The following is an 18732-nucleotide window of genomic DNA, read 5'->3' as shown; positions in this document are numbered from 1 at the left end:
TAAGTGAACTACTTTTGTATTACTTGTAAACCCGAAACGATAGTTTGATAAAACATTATCTTCTGTAATTTTATCGTATTTAATACTGGACACAACCACACCACTCAGTTACACTCAGAGGAATGGAGCCAAAAAAAGCACAACACGCATAACAAAGGTATCAGCTTAATAGCAATGGCATCAAACATGAACTGAGCATGCTTTGTCAATCTTTTCATGAAAGCTGCTGACGTCAATGATTTCTTTTCGTCCTTGGAAAAGACAAACATGCTGTGAGCCAAAGAGAGCATGAATGTGTGCTTAGTTTTATAGAAATGTTCTTTAATCCAAACACCCTTTGCATTATCCAATAGGTGTCATGGAAGAAAAGGGGAGAACAAAATCTGGAACTCAAATATTTATAGTTCAAAGATATGTGAGAGGATGTGTATTCAGACTGTGTTTGTGTGTGAATGTGCTCAGACACGCTCTACAGGTAGTAAATGTATTGAAACTATGAAGTACGGAAGCGATTGATATTCCTGGACTGCTGGTATGTTTCTGCCAAATGTCAGTTTTGAGGCAGATCGGGTTGTGCGTGTTGGGGCCGTAATGGGAGAAAACTACAGCGTGGCTGCCATCACACCGGCAGTTTACACACGAAGCTCTCTAAAAAATCCATTTGTAATGAAATATAGTGTGTATAGAAGCAACCTGGAGCACGAGTTTAAATTTCTACTCTATTTTCCACTTGCAAATCAAATGAAGTATTGCTGCAGGGTGGACTATTCCTCATTGCTTTGTTAAAGTAAAATAAAGCCAGATGAAAAATTATTGCTTCGGTGAAAATCTATTTAAAAGCCTTTGCAGGATTGGCAAAAACAATCTGTACATCCAATTTCAGAGAAAAAGATGAAATCTGCAATATTCTCAAACTGGGGAGACCGGCAGTATTTTGGTTTCACCACATTGAACAGTTCATAGCAGTTTCCCTTTACAAAAGACTTCAAGTGTGTTTGAAACATTCTGGTTCACTGGCAGAAGACAAGTCACACAGTTTAATTTAAACAGTGTCTTCCTCTGACTGGAGCCTCCTCCCATCCGCCTTAAAATAAAACAACTTGGATGTTAATGTGATTGCTATTTAGGGTACTGTGAAGAGGCTAAATGTGGTCACTGCCAGTCACACTACTAAAAAATACTCGTCAGGGATTTAACAGAAAACCACTAAATCTCTTTGGATGCAGCCGGGGAAAACTGAGATAAAAGGTCCAGTTTTAGAGAACCAGCTGGAGGTGAAACGCATGTTTGGTTCTCTGGCAAATGATGCAGGTATGCTCGTTCACAACTCGGCTGAGTTTTTAACACAAGAACATGAGGTGAATTACAAATTAGGGAGGAAGTAACAGCGACAAACATGGGCTTTACATCCTTACTTTAATGAGTCTGCAGCATATGTATTCCAACATCTTTAGTTATTACAAAAAAATGTAATGCGTCATATCTTTCCATCGCCTCCGGTTCATTTCTCATCATCGAAGGCAATCTTTAATGAACGTTTGTGCGACTGCCAGAGAACCAAACCTGTGTTGTGGAGGTGTTCACTGAACGGGAGTCGTTCATAAACATTTGCCGCATTTTACAGGAAACATACACTTTCAAAAGGAAAAAACATTTCTAATAGCCACTTGAGGGTCACATCTCTGTCACTAACTGGCCAAAAGTGCCTTACAAACAGTTGTATTGTCATTTGTAGGTATACAGCCTATATTTACTGTAAATTACTGTGAAAGGAAGGTTAACACCAGCGGCTGAATTTTTCGTACAAAAGTAACACCGTATGAAACAGTAGAGCAAAGGAGCTACTTAATAACATTTCATCACAAATACAGGAGGGAAAATTCTGTATTACGGTGTGTACAGTAGTTTCTCCCCAAACACCAGTTTTCCATAAGTGTGTGGGTAATTCTGGAAAAGCTCTATTCTACTTTCTGATGCAGGGTATCCACGTGCCACCAAGAGTCCACAGTATAACATTTAGAAACCGTATTTGGCCTGTGTCTGCCGGCGGGTTAGCTTGTTATCTGCCCAGCTGTTCTTCAGCTCCAACTCGCGTTCCTTTGCCTGTGAAAGAAGAACATTAAGTAAACCGTAGATATAGATATATATCCATATCTGTATACACATTTTTGTTTAAATCATTACACAGATAAATATGTGCTCTGAATACCAACTATCTTATCACTGAATAAATCCTTAACCTGTGCAGTAATCACAACTTTGAATACCATCTGGGGCGTGTAAAACTGAAACAGCACCCAGCATGGTTTCATAGCCAAATACTTTCAATGTTTAACAGAAAGCGACTAAGTAAAGAGTAGTTTGGCAACTTTTTAGAGCTCGTTTGAATGTCTTGTGTAGGCCTGTCTTTGTAGCTTACTGTCAATAGTCAACACAAGGCTTGGTCTACACTTTGAAGAAACAAGCAGGGCAGCCAACAACTCTGAATTCAATGTGTGCAGACATGTCACACACTCTTGGCATGTTGATACTCTCAGCCTGCTCTGTTTCACCATCACAACTTAAAAAAAAATTATGTACAAATTTAAAATTAGGCCAAGTCCGTCTAACGAGAAGCTCTTGCATGAGCTACAATATATTCTGTTTTCCTTAATGAACTCTGAATCCCTTCTCCCCCTTGATGCCTGTTTTGGTCTCAGAAGAACTCAAATGTAGCATTTCACAGTCTGTGCAGCACTCACCTGGTGGATGAGATATGTTATCTGATGCTTGCGTCGCTGTTGTCCTGTTGGAAGTTCTTTATTTTTCTGCAAAAATGAAACAAAAAGGGAAGAAAAAAAGTAGATGATACATTAAGCTGAAAGGTGATGTAGTACATGTGATCTCACATTTCTCAGAGCAACCTCAAGATACAACTAAAATATTGTCTTTTTTTTGTGAATGTTCATTAGAGAAGTCCACATATGTCTGTTGGATCTGGCTGTGAAATATTTTTAAGGTGTTCCCAACTCAACTTTTCCAACTGTAAACAACTGAACATGAACCTCAGCTCAACACCCAACCCCACTAGACCCCACAGATCCAGTCAGGTCACCTTGCTGAAAGACTGACGGGTCTGCTTCTCCTCCGTCATGCTCTTGGCCATCCACTGCTGGTTGCCACTTAGCTGGTCATCTCCTTTGATCTCCAGAAACTTGACCTCCTCTTTTCCCCTGTTCCGTTTCCCTTGCAGGCGCATGAACTAAAGCACAAGATGAAATAGCTCATGTCAATAAAATAACTGATGCAACTGCGAAATTACCAAGAATAAATCTACTTATAAAGTATAGAGACGTAAATCAAAACCAAATATAGATGAAAGAAGCAGCAACAGTCTTACCGCTTCATCGTCGAACATGGCAGAGCTGCCAGGCTCTTCAGCCTCTGCCGATCCGGTTTCAGGGTCTTGGAAGTATGGGTCATTATAGTATCCCTGTCAGAGGAGAACATTTTCAGGAGGTCACTTAAACTCTGGTTTATAATCGCTCTAATGTCTACAGTTGATCACAGAACCGGTCTCATTTCAGGGTACTGTTTGGAGTCATGATTACCTCAGGTGGAGCTTCAGGGCCTTCCATGGCCTGTTGATATGGATATTGACCTCCCCATGGACCAGCTCCCTCTTGGTTCTGCCCAAAATCAAGCGGTGCGTCCGACTGACCCGGCTCATCAGCAGGGGCAAGTGCAAGAGGTTCTGCAGAGACTGTTGGCTCAGTGTCTAAGCTTGGGACAATTTCAGGGAGAGGCGGGGAACTCTCGCCCAGAGAAAAGTAGTTCTGTGGAGTTATGTCCTCCTCCTTATCCTGGTCGTCGGTGGCTATTTGTCGAGCCACTTGTAGGGCGGCGGACTTTGCCGCAGCTTTGATAGCAGAGGGAGATGCACTAGAACCAAGTAGACCCTGACCGGGCTTTCCAGGCTTCTGTCCTTTTGGTTCTTGCCGCTTCGTGAGTGTGTGAGGAATCAGGAATCTGTCCAACGACTTTACTGACATGTTTCTGGGTTGTGGTAGAAGGGAAGAAAGGCCTGAACCCTGGAAGAGGCGAGAAATGTGGATGAAACCGGGCAATGCGAGTTCAGGGAATGCCAGCTACATACCTGTAGTTTGATACTGTTTGTACACAAAGCATGGGCAATACATAACATATGCATGTTATTGGTTCCCTCTATTTTGGGTGTATTTTTAAGTCTCTTGAAGAATTGGAAATATTGCAAAGAATATCAGACACAAAAGATATAGAGTCAAATTTTATCTGGCTGGTGTACTATTCACTGCTCTTAAAAAAAATAGTGTCAGTGTGCAATACTGGTCACAGATAAGCTTTTTATACCGTGCATAATCCCATTATGTCACAACAAGAAGGTCTTGTATGACAGCTGAATTATTCCTGTAGTATCTGTGATATAGAGATGAGGTAGCATCTGTTGGGTCTCTTCCGTTTCAATGGGAATTCATTTAAAAACGAGTGTTACTTAAACAGTTATCAACCGAAAATAACTGTGGTACAAACAACTCAGGTGACAGAAATATAACAGCATAATGTATGACATTCTTACCTGAGGTTGTTGTATTTTCTTCTTTGCTGGTTCATCATCATCGTCAGAGTCTGACTGTAGACAAAAAGAAACAGGTCATGAATTACAGCCTGGTTGCATCCAATGGAGCTTCAACGTGTGAAAGCAAAAGGTTTGACCCGAGTCAACACTCACATCCGGTCTCTGGATCTTTGGCACAGTGATCTTGACAGGCTCTGTTCGCTTCCTCGGCTTAGGCAGACTAGAAAATAAGCCTCCTTTAGATGACTGCGGCTCTACCGTCCGGTCATCGGTGGACGTGCTGTCTCTCGGTGAACGGCTCGCTTTAATCTCCCTTCTCAGTCCCCCGTTTCCTCCGGTCGGTCCTGGCTTTTTAGGAGCAGGCAGCATCGAAAAGAGCCCCTTGCTCGCCGGGGCGGCAGAGGTGGAGGTTTCCTCGGAGTCACTCTCGCCACTACTGCCATAGGCCACTAAAGACATGTTGGCTGACAATAATAAAGAATAGTATTCTGCAGGAACTCTGGGTCATAGATAACCACTTTCCCCTTAGGTCGGTCTCAGGAAGCCGAACTCACACTTTCCGACGAACTAATTTATATTAAAAAAGATACGGTAATCTCATATACATGTAACTACAAAATATATAGAATAAGTCCCGGTGGAGCTGTAGTATAAAAAACACACATAAGGTCGAAAGAGGGCCGCGCAGTGATCTCATTAAACGAAAGCTCTGCTCCAACTCAAACACGAAGCTAACGTTAGCTAGGCCGCTGCAGCGGACGGTCTCAGCTTGCTGGCCCGTTTCCGGCTTGGTCAAACAAAACTCGTCTCAGATCTCTTACTGCTCATAATATGACATCGGTCGAGGCAGCAGCTGTGATTTACAGCACAAAAGCGGAGCTTTTTTTAGTGCCTAGACTCCATCAAAACATTCGCCTCCATCGTTCATGTTTGAAGAAACGGCCACTGCGCAGCATTCTGCGCAGCTTTCTTTTTCTTCTTCTTCTGTTTCTGTTAGTTGGTAAACAACTGCAGGACATTAACGCCCCCGGAGGACCGAGTGTGTATAAACATCAATTTATAAGCAACAGTTTACTGAATCCATTAAACATGACAAATCTGAGTAATTCAAAAACATATTTTTGATTTCTGATCAAATATTTATTAGGGTGGTGAGGTGTGTGTCCTTGATAGTTTTAAAAAACAAAAAACAAATTTGGTCTGCAACTGAATTGCCTTGTTTAGCTTGCATTATATAATCCAAAACAGGCTGATCTCTCCTTATTGTCTTCAATGTTCAAACAAACAAATCAAGGTCTCCAAATAAATGTTTTTTGTGGTGTGGAACAACTTGACGGGCTTGCACAGAGCCCTGATGTCAACCCATCAAACACCTTTAGGATTAATTGTGCCAGAGACAGGTGGCCTAAACTCAGTGGCCAACTTTACCAATCCCTGCAGCCTGGTCCTACAAAATCACAGTGAAGAATGTTAAAGCAGTATATTATTGCCCATGGTTTTGAATCACATTTCACTCTAATGTTTTGGTTACTACATACATATCTCTAATTTAAAATGGACGTAAATTGGAATTGAAGCAGTTTTTGTGACAGAGGGCTGTTGCATAATAGATAATGCATAGTAATGACAACCTTAGTTAATAATGGAATGGTCTTCATGTGTTGGTAATTGGGAGAAAGACTTAGCAACTGTATTGTACTAAATAAAATGTACATATAAAAATGTGTTTGAAAAAAGTCTTTGTTTCAAATCTGTATTTCAATACTTTATTCAGTTTTGTGCTTATGTTGCACATATATACATTTAGGCTATGTGTATATGTAAATCACCATACAGCACATCTTTGCCCTGCTGGTATTCCAACATAGAAAAACTGTACACAATCCACAGAGATTGCTCACCTTGAGCCTCCGTGCAAATTCATCTAGCCATGTAAATCGACATGATCAGTTTATTTTTGGTCGATTAAAGAATATGTCTTGAAATAATCGTATATTTGTATGTGAATTTCTATTTCATTCAAACAATCGTCAAACAGTTTTCTACCTGAATGTGGTTTTATTATATTGATCGCTTTCACAAAATGAGTGGCATTATCTTTGTTTCAGAAGCGTAACCTCCAGCGTGCACGAGGGGCGCTGCTGTGCAGATTGGGGGCGCGTCTGCGGGCGGGTTTCAATTTCAAACCCAAACTGTCCGAGGGATGAGCCAGTGTATTGTATGATAACGATATAACCAAATTGTTAGCGCGTTTACCAGGAGTGTAACGCCATTCAAACACACACCGGACCGGTGTCGTTATCTCCAGCCGTGATTACAGCCCACAGAATCCGCGGAGAGAGAAGAAAAAAAAAACGAGTCGCCGCCTCGTCTTCGCTCCAGTTTTTCCGCGCCTGGTTAATATTTGGATACGAAACGGACGCTGGGTTTGTTTTGCAGCAGGTGTTGACCAACCCGGACCCTGTGCCACAATACGACGAGCGCCACTCACCTGCGCTACTGTAGTTCAACTCTTATAAGGTTATCTGACGTTGCAAGGCATCACCTGCAAGAACCATGCCGAGGTCCAACAGGCAACGGGAATACAAGCCTGGAGATCTTGTGTTCGCTAAAATGAAGGGGTATCCACAGTGGCCTGCGAGGGTAAGAAGCACTAGTCGTTATCTGCCTCGTTTCTATCTCGCGGTTCAATATTAACCCCGGTCCTTCTGCCCGCCTGTTCTCAACACTTGTTTACCTGCAGGGCCTAACGGTGGTTACCGTTAGCTACCATGAGTTAGCATAGCTCGGTGTAACGTGAGCTAACGTTGCCCAGCATCCACACTGCGAGCCGCACGCCGCATCGTTAGTTAACTGTCGGTAAGGTGTCTGAGTGAGTCATCAGACAGACACCTCGTTATCTCGCTCGGCCAACTAAACGTGAATGGTGCCGCGAGCTGCTCTCTTCTCACGCGCCGCTGTCGTGTCCCCGGGGCCTCGTGATGCTAGCATCAGGTTAACTACGAGCTATCCGTCAGAAAGAGCCTTTGGGTGACGTTAACAGAAGGTCGGCTGCAAGTTAACGACCATGACACGCTACAACTTCACGTCTGTCCTGTAGCAAGCGTAGTGCTATCTAAGGACACTAATGCGGAATCCACGTTGCAATTTAGCCGAGTTAATTTCTGAGCTAAATAAGTTGTTTTCCTTAACTGTTGCATTACAGACTACACATGGCTACTTGTGTCACCATATGCCTTGATACTTTGTAAACATGGCCGCCTGCCCACATTTACTGCAACAAATAAGTTAACGGTTTCCTCCATGACGGTAACATCAGTTTCAGGCTCACAAAGACCAGTGGCATAAGACCATAATGTAATGTCTACCAGGACCTTAAACCGACCAACATTTCACTTAATGTTTATTATACAGCATTGCAGACAATGTGCACTTTTAAATTCTTACAGCTTTATAAATACAGGTATGCATATGACGTAACTAAATAGGAATAATACTACTTAAAGCTCCACTTAATTGACATGAATAGTGAAGTTGTTGTCAGTATTTATGTGCCGATTCCCTCCCTTTTCTCAGTCTTATCAGCCTTGCCCCTTGTCAGCAGGCCACAAGTCCTGCCCCACCTATCCTGGATCAGTGGCCCAAAACGCCTGTCTGGCAGTTAGCAAACGGAGATCCTGTGCCTGTCTTTGGCCGTGGTCTTTTAAAAATCCAAATACCTACATAGTGGCAGAGTGGATGAGCCGAAACAGTGCGTCGCAAGGATGTCGAACAAGAGGATAGCAACAAGTGCAATGCCCCTGTTCTTTAATTGGCTCATAAGAATTAAAATAGAGAGGATTCTTACTGTAACTCGTCAGACCTGAGTGAGCATTTACCACTAAAACTTTGCTGTTTCTATTGAAAGCAAAAGGCCAATATTCAAATAATTGTTAATGTCAAAAGTAGTTTTCAAACTTGTAACATTGTTCAGAATACCAATAAACGTCAACAGTTAGACAGCATCGGTCCTGTCTTTGTCACTTGGATTTGCAAATCTACTTTAGGCTTCGTTGTGTTCTTCATTAGCATTTTGTTGTGTTCTTTATTTTGTTTTGTTTTTCCATCAGCCTCTTCTCTCAATAAGATGTTGTAAGCTTTTCTTTCATAATTCACAGATTGACGAGTTGCCTGAAGGAGCCGTGAAGTCCCCCTCTAACAAATACCAGGTGTTCTTTTTTGGGACACATGAGACGTGAGTAATGTGTGTCAATGCTGTCGTTCTAAATGATGGCAAAAACATTAATAATTTAAGAAAATTAAAACCAACATCCCCTCAAGAATGTATTTATTCTAGAACTAGTTTTTTAAATCTGTGTTTCTGTTTAGTAGCATTACAATAATCATGTAAAGCAATTTAAAAATAAATAAAACTCAGTGAATTGTCAAAATATATTTGCAGATTAATTTCTGTAATAATTGGCTAATCATTTATCACTAAAACATTTTTAGAGAATTTACTAGAATGTGTTATTTATTGAAATAATAAAATATCCACAGCTGCTTTTATAAGGCATAACACCGTCGGTGCCATTTACACATTCGGGATTGATGTGCTTCAGTGGATTGGTGTACACATTTAGAAAACTAGTTGTACTTTACCTCCACAGGGCATTCCTAGGGGCCAAGGATCTGTGCCCATACGATGAAAATAAGGAGAAGTTTGGAAAAGCTAACAAGAGGAAAGGCTTTGCTGAGGGACTCTGGGAGATTGAGAACAACCCCACCGTCACACACGGCGACGAGGTGTGTATTTCTCAAATAGCGGCCAAGTGTGTTTTATTTGTATTGCGAGTAATGTACATTGTGTTTGTGCCCCCCATGTAATATCACATTTAAGCAATAGTGTTTGTTGAAATTCCAAAACATTGAGACTTTGTCGTCTTTTGTGGGTCCAACTCCAGACTTTGACTGTTTCCTTTAACCTTTAAATCTCTGCTTGTAGTCATCGAAGAAGGACAACGCGGCAGGAGCAGGGGACACAGGAAGTTTGGAGAAAGCAGATGCCGAGGGCAGCAGTGACGAGGATGAAGGGGCCCTCGTCATCGATGAGAAGAATGAGAGAGGAGGAGCTAAACGAAAAGCGGAGGAGTCCACAGAGGTGAGCTTTAAGTCTGTCAATTGGACACAGTTTAAGTCAAGAGCTTCATATTCGGTTCAAAGTTGAGCTTTCTGTGTCTCTGACTTTTCGGCAAACCTTTCGTTAGGCATCACCCAAGCGGCCGAAGGATACAGAGGCAGAAGGGGAATCTAAAGTAGACCGCAACAAGTCTAATGCCGAGACCAAGCTCAACGATGTGGCTGAACCCAAGGCAACTGCTCCCTCCTCACAGAGCGAGTCGAAAGCAGAGGGCCAGGAAAAGGCTCCAGCGGGAGGCCAGCTAACAGCAGATAAGGTGAGACTTGAAGGGCTATCATGGTGTAGATATTATACGGTATATAAATATAGATGCAAAAGATGTGCGATTATGTTACATGTCAGACATTAAATGTATAAATTCCTTTCATTGTTCTTCCTGCAGCCGGTGAAGGACAGCGCTTAATGTCAACTCTCAGAAGAAAACCAAGAACCTTTGATGCTTTTCTCTGGAATTTAAGCACCAACATGTTTACCAGCTGGATGCCAGATTTCAGCTGTTTAATTAATAGAAGAATTTTAAAAACCTGTGTTTGTATTGAGAGACAAACAAATCCTCATTTGCCATTTTTGGGATATCATATATCCCAAAAACAAAAAGTTTGCTAATCTGATTTCAAACAATTGAACTGAGCACTTTAAGGCTCGTTTCTAAATGGGATTTTGGTGTGTATATATTTTTTATTTCTAAGTGCAATTACATAATTACAAAGACTGAATGCTAGGTGTCAAAAACATTGTTCAGTTCAGAGGGAATAAACACTGAAATATATAGAAAATAAAAACGGAGAACAGTTAAACCATAAAAAAAAAGATAAATACTCATCTGGTAGTTTTAAAACGTAGATATTGTACAGGAATAAGAACAAATTTTCACCCATGCTCTCAGCTTTAGTTCATAAAATAAATGTATTACTTACTTCCCATTTGTTTCACCTAGCTTTCCAGCGTCATCGTAAATCATATATTCAGTCATTGGATACATGATGAGTTGCACTTTCAAAATTATTTTTTCCCCTGCCATTGTCGAGTTCACTGTATGATGTTTTTATGCAACGCAGGTTTTGTTGCTTTGGTGTCGTGAATGCTTTATTTGCAGGTGACCAAATTTACGTCATTCATTTCACCAGGTTAGTTATTTGAAGCCCATTTGAGAAGAACTGCTGTAGGATGAAAACACTCTGGAACCTTTTTGTAGATGTCTTCAGCTGATGATGGTTGAAAGCAGAAAGACATTCCTGAATGTTGTCGTGTCGGCGCTCTGGCTCGACACTTTGGCCTTGTTGGGGCAGTGGCGTTGGCCGGCGTTAAAAGTTATGTTACCGCCTTTTCTGGAGAATTATCTGGCAAAACGTTCAAATCCACAAACTCAAATCTCAAATTCAAGTTTGGTCGTACCAAATAGGTTTCTTCTTCAAATGTATTGCTGACATTGTCAATACAAACATATAATCTGTACAATTTGTGATTTTTGGAAGGAATTGAAATGAGAAAACTACAGAGAACCATCTGTAAAACTTTGTTTTCTAAACTTTTGTTTAGCAACCATCTTAACTGGAACATGAGTCTGTCTTATTATTTTGGCTGTAAAGCAAAGTTGTGATGTTCTGAAGATGTGTTTTATTTCAACATTTGTTTAGACATGTTTAAAGTGTGGTGTTTATTATTTTTCACTATTGGTCATTTTAAAGGTTCAAGTGGTTTTTGTAATGCTCGACCTGCTCACCGTGTTACTTGGATGTCGTTGTCATCGCGTTAGATTTTCTTCCTGTATTTGGCAACATGAGCCCACGGGTGACCAACTCATAGACTTAAGGGAAATCTCAACCTTTACCTCAGCTCAACCTAGTGAAAATGACCCTGGCTGCTGTTCCTAAAACAGCTTCTCCCCACCTAAACAATACCACTGATTCCTAACAATACAATGGTCGAAGTGGCCCACTCATGTCTGGACTTAATTCCAGGGGTATGATTTGGCATCAAGGTGTAATTCTTGGTTAAGCTTTATCATTTATTTCCGGAAGCTGTCATTCATCTTAATCTGCCGCTTAGTTTACTGTAGTAGTTGCCAGTCCATTTAATAAACATGTTGATTACAAAAATAAAATGTTTTTTGTCTTGTTTACATGCAGTAAATCCTTGATAATGTGGATGATCCCTTTTTTTCTCTTTCTGGAAATCACCTCACAATCAGGCCTTTTTCTTTGTCATTGAGTTCTTCTTAATCAACAGGATTAATTACTTTGGTTGAATATAAACTCTTTACAGGTGGCGACATAATGCTTTAAATGCACTTTTATCCGTGGGGGCTCCCAACATGAAACGAGCAGATTTCAACATCTAACTAAGATTTTACAGATGATCAAACTATAGTGGTGAGCACACTGAGTTTTGTTATTAGTTTCCCTCAAGACATTTTAAACAAAACTTGCAAATGAGAGTGCCGGTTTTCTTTTTTTAATCATAATATATTTGCATTTTTATTTATTACAAAAACAGCAAAGGAAGAGAGAAAAATAGATATAACATTTACTTGTATGGATACTTCTTTTTTTGGCAATTCTGTATAAATAAAAAATATTGAAGGAAGATAGTAACCATGGGTCCTCTTTTTATAGCACATTAAAATTAACTTAGAAAAAAATAATCTGCTTTAACATTAAAAATAAACTGACATCTTAAACATATTGTGGTCATAATGTTGCATGTGACACATCACAGTTGCAATTTGGAAGAAAATGATCATTAAATGATGCTGTAAAACAGTTATCAATTGTCATCAACACACAGGCAATTGTCAATAAATCACAGATTACATAAACAGAAATGAGACAAATTAAAATGTATAAAGAAGTAATTAAAATGATTCATTTTGTTTGTTTATTGCATTTTCTGACCGTTACATTAAATCCTACATTTATACAAGCCAAAACAATGATTGTAATTTCGTTTTCAAAAGTAATCATTTAGTAATCAGTTTGGCTTAATTCTGCCAAAACCATTGTAAAATACTGCAATATCTTGAATTAACTCCAAAAGTAATTTATATTCTCTATTAACAGATACATTATTTGCGCATGCGTACTGCCAGGTCCTACCCTCCGGTCCACCAGGTGGCGCTGCCTGCTGATGGCAGTGTTGGTCAGTGCTGCTCCACTGCTACATGTGACATTGACATCAACAGAGGGTAAGATAATTCTGCATGTTATGATACTTTACTTTACTCCTTTTTGTTGTTGATGTAACAACCTTTCGAAAAGATAGCTAGCGGTCTTTTTTTAAGATTTTAGTGCATTTTGTAACACAACTTTAGCTAGAGCTTCTCCAAAAGCTAACGTTAGCATAGCTTGTGTGGAGAGTTGTGGACCTGAAGGGATGATGTCGGAGACTGACTTTGAATAACTGGCTCCCTGCAGCACAATGAGGCTAACCGCTCTCCTGATGATGGCAGCCCGGGTGGTTGTGCCCAAAGACTACCGCTTCGGCACCAACAGGCCGTGGACACAAGCCGCAAAAAGGCTGAATCCTCCCGGGAAGAGGAGGAGAAAGGTGTTTGTGGAGCCGATAGCAGGAGAGGACTGGCCTGTGCTCAGAGGGGACATGGTGAGCAGCTACTCTCAAGTCCCACGTCTTTCATTAGCAAATTGTCAGTTGTGAGTACTTGAAAGTAAATATCTAAAAGCCTGTGGCCAGTGCTTTTCTGGGATTTTACCAGATCAAAACATAAGACTTTCATTGTTTTGCCTTTTTATACTTGATGTCTCAAGATGATCATGTCTCATTTAAGTTAAGTACAGATCAAAGTATTAATTTCTGACTTTTGTGGCTTTCTTTTTTTTGGAAAGTCTTTAGTGTACAGGTCTGGGAACCTTTGTAACTCGGACAGGGCACCAGTTTAATGCCCGATCAGTGTTTAAAAATAACACCTTTCCTTAGTGTTGTTTTTTTAGGAAGCTACGAGCCACAATAATAAATTACATCTTACTTAACTCTTTGAAATTAACTATTTTGTTCAGATGAGGAGCACAAAAAGTACATTTCCAAGCTCTCACTTGTTTATGTATAAATTACTTTCAAATGCAGAGAGAATTGTCATTAAAAGTAATGTTAGCAATAATTCATGGTGATTACTCCAATAAAATAGATGCTAATATTATTGTTCGAACTTGGATTGACAAAACTAACTCGTACATGTAATAAGAGAACATTTGTACAACATTGACTCAAGTATCTGCTTTTCGTTCACTTCTCAGGTCCAGATTCTCACAGGGAAGGACAAAGGGAAGACAGGAAAAGTGAACCAAGTCTTCCGACACAGAAACTGGGTTATGCTGGAGGGCCTGAACACAGTAAGAGACAAGTGTAATCTGTTTCCCAGAGGAATGTAAATAGAAGCTATTTCAGTGTATCAAATTATGATTGGCGGTTCCTTTGAGACGATAAAAGTTTGGCACTTGCCAGAATGCTTATGCTTCAGTGTGTATTTAAACAATTTCGGATACAGAGATGACCTGTCAATTTTTACAAAAAGTGAATGGTTAAGTTTCCAAGTTAGTTACCTTTGTAGCATTGTCACGCTGTGCATATTTATTATTTCGCTCCACCAGATGGAGGCAGATGTCTTCAGACTGAAATAAGCAGACAAAGTGTGCCATGAGAAGCCATTTGACCTGGGTTAGTTTTGAGAGTTGGAACTGTTGTTTTCTGTTTTAGCATCACAGGTATATTGGAAGAACTAGCAATTACCGAGGGACGTACATTGCCAGTGAGGCTCCCATCCTTCTCCGCGACGTTGCACTTATTGACCCCTCGGACAGGTACAGTAAACGTTGCTCCACTGCAAGTTTACGATTGTGGCTCTGTATGTTTACATTGACCGCAACAATAGCTGGCCTGCAGATTAGCATGCAAAATGAGATGTGATCCTTTTTCTAGTCTTCAGTCAATCTTCAAACTGCTTTCAGAATATTAAAAAAAATAGTCCAGCGTTATTTACAGTAGATAAATGTAATCGATCTTTGGTTTCACAACTGATTTTAATTATGAAATGCTTATTTTGATCTTCCAGGAAGCCCACTGATGTGCAGTGGAAATTCACAGAGGAGGGGGATAGAGTTCGAGTGTCGCTCAGGACGGGTCGAATCATCCCGAAACCTGTTGTGGAGCGACGAGATGGCATCATAGAACAGCAGTGGAAAGGTGTGCACGTGTGTTTATTGGAGAGGGATTCTTTTCAGTAGGATGTTTATTCCATGTTTAGCTGAAGTCAACATATAAAACTTTTTCCACCATCTTCAGACTTCTAAAAATAGGTGTCTGAGTGATAAAGTTGGACTGCTGTATAGTTGCTGAAGCGTGGAAAGTGTAAACCATTAGCGATGCCCAAAAACCTCCCAACTAAATTGTACTCTCTAAATTTTAGGATATCTTATAAAAAATAGCTATTTTGCTCAACATGTCGTCCAACCAAACATCTGAAGGCACTCTAAGACAAAGTTTACAGGTGCCTGCTCAGATTTTTACCTTTTTAATTTTATGCTTCTCAAGCTGTATGCATTTTTGCTTTCTGCTATTACAGATGGTCCGAAAGACACCAGTCCAGAAGACACTCTTGAAAAAACCTACGTACCATCTCTAAAAACCCTGGAGGAGGAAGTGATGGAGAAGATGGGCATCCAGGAGAACAGAAGGAACAAACGCTCCTACTGGTACTAACCAGAGAAATGAGAGCCAGACGGGCCCCATTGTCCTCTCCAGTTTTCACAAGAACTCTGAAAGTTACCATGTTTTGGTGTGGAGTCGAGCAGAATGAAATGTTAAAAAGAGACTATGGCACATGGATGGTAAAATACTGGTGCAAAATACATATTATTAAGGAAATGACAGTTTTGTAAACATTTGGGAGGTGAAACAGACCTGCCACTTAAATGTTTCCTGATTAGCTTCAACTGTTCTCTAATAAGAGAATAACTTCCTCTTGTTGTAATTGTGAATAAATGTTGGATGTAATCAAATAGCATTTATTCTGAGGTTCACTGGAGGTTCACTTCATGTTTCAGTAGAGGTACAGGATATTCTCAACAACAATAGTATTAAATCACATGGTTTCCAATCTTAAGGGCTTGGCTCTGATTCATCAGCATCAACATGCAGTAATTTGGGAAAAGAAAATCCAATTTAGCTAATTCTCTCCTCCCAGAATATCAAATATAAAGATATTTACTGAGCAGGAAGGAAACATTATTAATGGGATGAAAATTTGTCGTGGAAACTTGTATTACAGCCATTATTAGTGGAAACAGTAGCTTCTGCCCTGGATAACCTATTCCACTTGACATTTAGTGTTATAGAATGATTCATACACACTGTACAGTCCGAAAGTTAACCAAATTGTGGTATTGGCCGGGTTAACAATGGTAATGCTTGCAGCCTGTTTGGATCAGTCAAAAAACTGAAAATAGCCCAGAAGCCCAGACAAGCTGCTGTCCAAATGCAAAGCCTTCAGACAAATGAGTCTCTCTTTCCAGCGTGTCTAGGAAAGTTAAAGTGCAGGAGAAAAAGGCTTGGTAGGAGACTACACAGACATTGTAGCTTCAACAAAGTTCTCACTCACCTCATTTGACTTTTTATACAGTGGCGCTGCATTTTTTTCCTCTGACGTGCTACAGCTTTGGCATCACAATGATCTCACCGAGGAAGTCATTTGGTCATGAATTCATGATTAAGCTATTCTGTATGCTATACATTAACTTAAAAAAAACTGTCAAAGGTCAAACTCACTATACATTTAGTAAGATTTCAATGTGACAGTTTTTGTTCACTTTTAGAATAACCTCAAGAAAGCAGAAACTTCAAGTTAGAATTACTTTTTTATTTTAGAATTCTTTTAATTTTTATCAAAATATTTCAATTTGGATTTATTAACTTAGTATATTTTATAATCTTGGCTAAGACCTTTTGAAAAGTGTGTTTAAATGATCTTAAAATAGACCTTTGTAGCTATAAATATCTAGTTTGATCCGTATCTCTCGAAAAGAAGCCCAGTCTTCTTTAAGCCCAGCTGCACATTTATCTGTGATTCATGAGGGAGTAGTGCAAATGCTTCCCCCCTGCTGGTAACTATTACTAATTCACACCCTACCAGATTTCCAGCTGTAGAAGCAACTAACCTTGTTGTCAGGCAGTGACACAAAAAAAAAGATGTGTCACAAATAATATATCTGCGTCAATGTATCACATAGGCTTTCCACTCCCTATTTTCTGGTCAGCCCGGTATCATCATGCAGAAAGCATGGCAAGTCGTTGGTTTGGCAGGTGATGGGATGAGGGCAGCAGTTTTCCCAGACTGGTCCGTCCTGAACCAGTTTGCTTCTGCCACATCGCGGCCAAGAGGGAATAAAAGCAGCCAGTCAGCGGAAAACAGGGTTTTGAGGTTTAGCTTTTATGGGAGGAAAAATTATTCAAAGGCTGGTCGTCTTTCCTGTCATTGAATGAGTGTTGTATGGATTTCAGTCTGGGATTAACAGCGAGGGGAAGTGGAATGTTAGTGAAGTGGAACCTTTGTATTGCTTCATTTGTCTTTTCTTTTCCATTCAAACACGCAAGGCGCAGATTTATGTCCTTCTTAACTTGTGCATGGTGGAATGAGTTTAAAGAGGGCCCATCTTGTCATTTCTACTCTGTGGTGAGTTGACGGCAGTTCTGGTAACCCAGTTAACTGAAACCGCAGAACATGACTCAAGCAGAATTAACAATACATAAAAATAAATAAACTGCAGGCTGGTCTCTGTTTTAGCTGAGTCACATTTCCTTCTCAGCCACGTAAACTAATGATTCCCACCTGGTGGAGGTGTAGGCTACACGTGTCGGAGTCACTAACAAAATGCTCTGGAAGTCGCAAGAGCTCTTAGTTACTTCTCTCTGTCCACATGATAAGTGGTTTGCTGTGCAGATTTTGCACATAAAACAAAAATGTTCGCTAGAACATCTGAAGACACTTTAAAACTAAATTTCAGTGTTCCTCTTGACTCACTTGATGATCTAAGCTCAGCTACAATATAATGATAGTGTCTAATTATAGGCTGGTTGTTTGAGGGCTGCTGGAAAATGTAACGTTAGCTTGTATGCAGGTCTGAGACACGGCTTGCATGCATGTGTACTGTAACTGTTTGGTCTAATTAAGTCAACCTTACTGAATTCTTGTATCTGACCATTCTCGTATGCTAGAACAATATTTAATATGTCCCAATACATAGTATGGCAAATGCATTTAGCCAAAAATACAAGGATGATACTACATCCGAGCACATTTTGCAGTATGAAAGCCCCCCTGCTTTTCTGGTCATTGTGACCCACAATCTTCTGACCAGTGGATGTTTAACCAAGAGGGTAAAAAAGAAGGCACCGTTGTGTCTAACATGCACACAACCCCATTCCACGGGTTGGACCTGCTGGCCACCAGCCCCGTGACCTCCAGCGCAGAGGCTTGCGCTAGCTGAAACACTACCGTTCTTCACACATTTAGTAACTCATCAGCTAGTTATTCTCTCTTTTGTCCCACTCTACACTAAGGTCAAAGGTCAGATGTCAGGAGCAGCTCTGAAGAAATTGACTCTTTCTATCATTAAAGTTCCTGTTTTAAGGATGTCCTTTGTTTAATGCTGTAACGTTGGCTAACAGACCCATGTTAGCTAAAAGTTCAAACCAGCCACCGCTGAAGTAGAGAGACAGACACAGGCAGAGAAGGCTGAAGTCTCGGCGAGTGAAGCAGATGTGGTAATGTCGCTCAAGAAGCAAAATCTGGAAAATGATTTAAATTAAATTATTGTTTTACTTTTTCGAGGTTTGGCAACTGATTGTAACATAATTTAACTTCATTGGCTCATTGCAACTTTTTACTGACTCTTATGTTGCTCCCTATGATGGCATAATAACTCATACATTACATATATCAACTTATATA

General features: G+C 40.3%; 3 protein-coding genes across 5 annotated transcripts; 2 read left to right on the top strand and 1 right to left on the bottom strand.

The window, feature by feature from the left end:
* Positions 1-300: 300 nt before the first annotated feature.
* Positions 301-7331, bottom strand: prcc (proline rich mitotic checkpoint control factor). 3 transcript variants are annotated; one of them, XM_068575150.1, is made up of 8 exons: positions 7086-7331; positions 4748-5058; positions 4595-4648; positions 3591-4070; positions 3380-3472; positions 3095-3241; positions 2742-2807; positions 301-2103 (listed from the first exon to the last, which is right to left on the bottom strand). In XM_068575150.1, exons 2-8 carry the CDS (start codon positions 5051-5053, stop codon positions 2017-2019), a joined length of 1233 nt encoding a protein of 410 aa, XP_068431251.1. In that variant the 5' UTR covers positions 5054-5058; positions 7086-7331; the 3' UTR covers positions 301-2016. The 3 variants fall into 3 exon arrangements, with proteins under 3 accessions (XP_068431251.1, XP_068431252.1, XP_068431250.1); XM_068575151.1 differs by having other exon boundaries at positions 4748-5043; XM_068575149.1 differs by lacking the exon at positions 7086-7331 and having other exon boundaries at positions 4748-5559.
* On the top strand, positions 6749-11877 carry LOC137784468 (hepatoma-derived growth factor-like). The gene is made up of 6 exons (XM_068575153.1): positions 6749-7237; positions 8752-8828; positions 9244-9379; positions 9579-9734; positions 9841-10029; positions 10156-11877. Exons 1-6 carry the CDS (start codon positions 7151-7153, stop codon positions 10174-10176), a joined length of 666 nt encoding a protein of 221 aa, XP_068431254.1. The 5' UTR covers positions 6749-7150; the 3' UTR covers positions 10177-11877.
* Positions 11878-12876: 999 nt separating this feature from the next.
* mrpl24 (mitochondrial ribosomal protein L24) lies at positions 12877-15865 on the top strand. Its single transcript, XM_068575848.1, has 6 exons — positions 12877-12957; positions 13187-13373; positions 14024-14119; positions 14484-14587; positions 14839-14969; positions 15349-15865. Exons 2-6 carry the CDS (start codon positions 13191-13193, stop codon positions 15483-15485), a joined length of 651 nt encoding a protein of 216 aa, XP_068431949.1. The 5' UTR covers positions 12877-12957; positions 13187-13190; the 3' UTR covers positions 15486-15865.
* Positions 15866-18732: the final 2867 nt, after the last annotated feature.

Source organism: Clinocottus analis, unplaced genomic scaffold (assembly GCF_023055335.1).
Source record: "Clinocottus analis isolate CAN_PGR_092001 unplaced genomic scaffold, fCliAna1.0.p SCAF_14, whole genome shotgun sequence".
In the NCBI taxonomy this organism is placed as follows: Eukaryota; Metazoa; Chordata; class Actinopteri; order Perciformes; family Cottidae; genus Clinocottus; species Clinocottus analis.
Note: the sequence above shows the minus strand (reverse complement) of the source record. Positions and strands in the feature narration are given on the sequence as shown.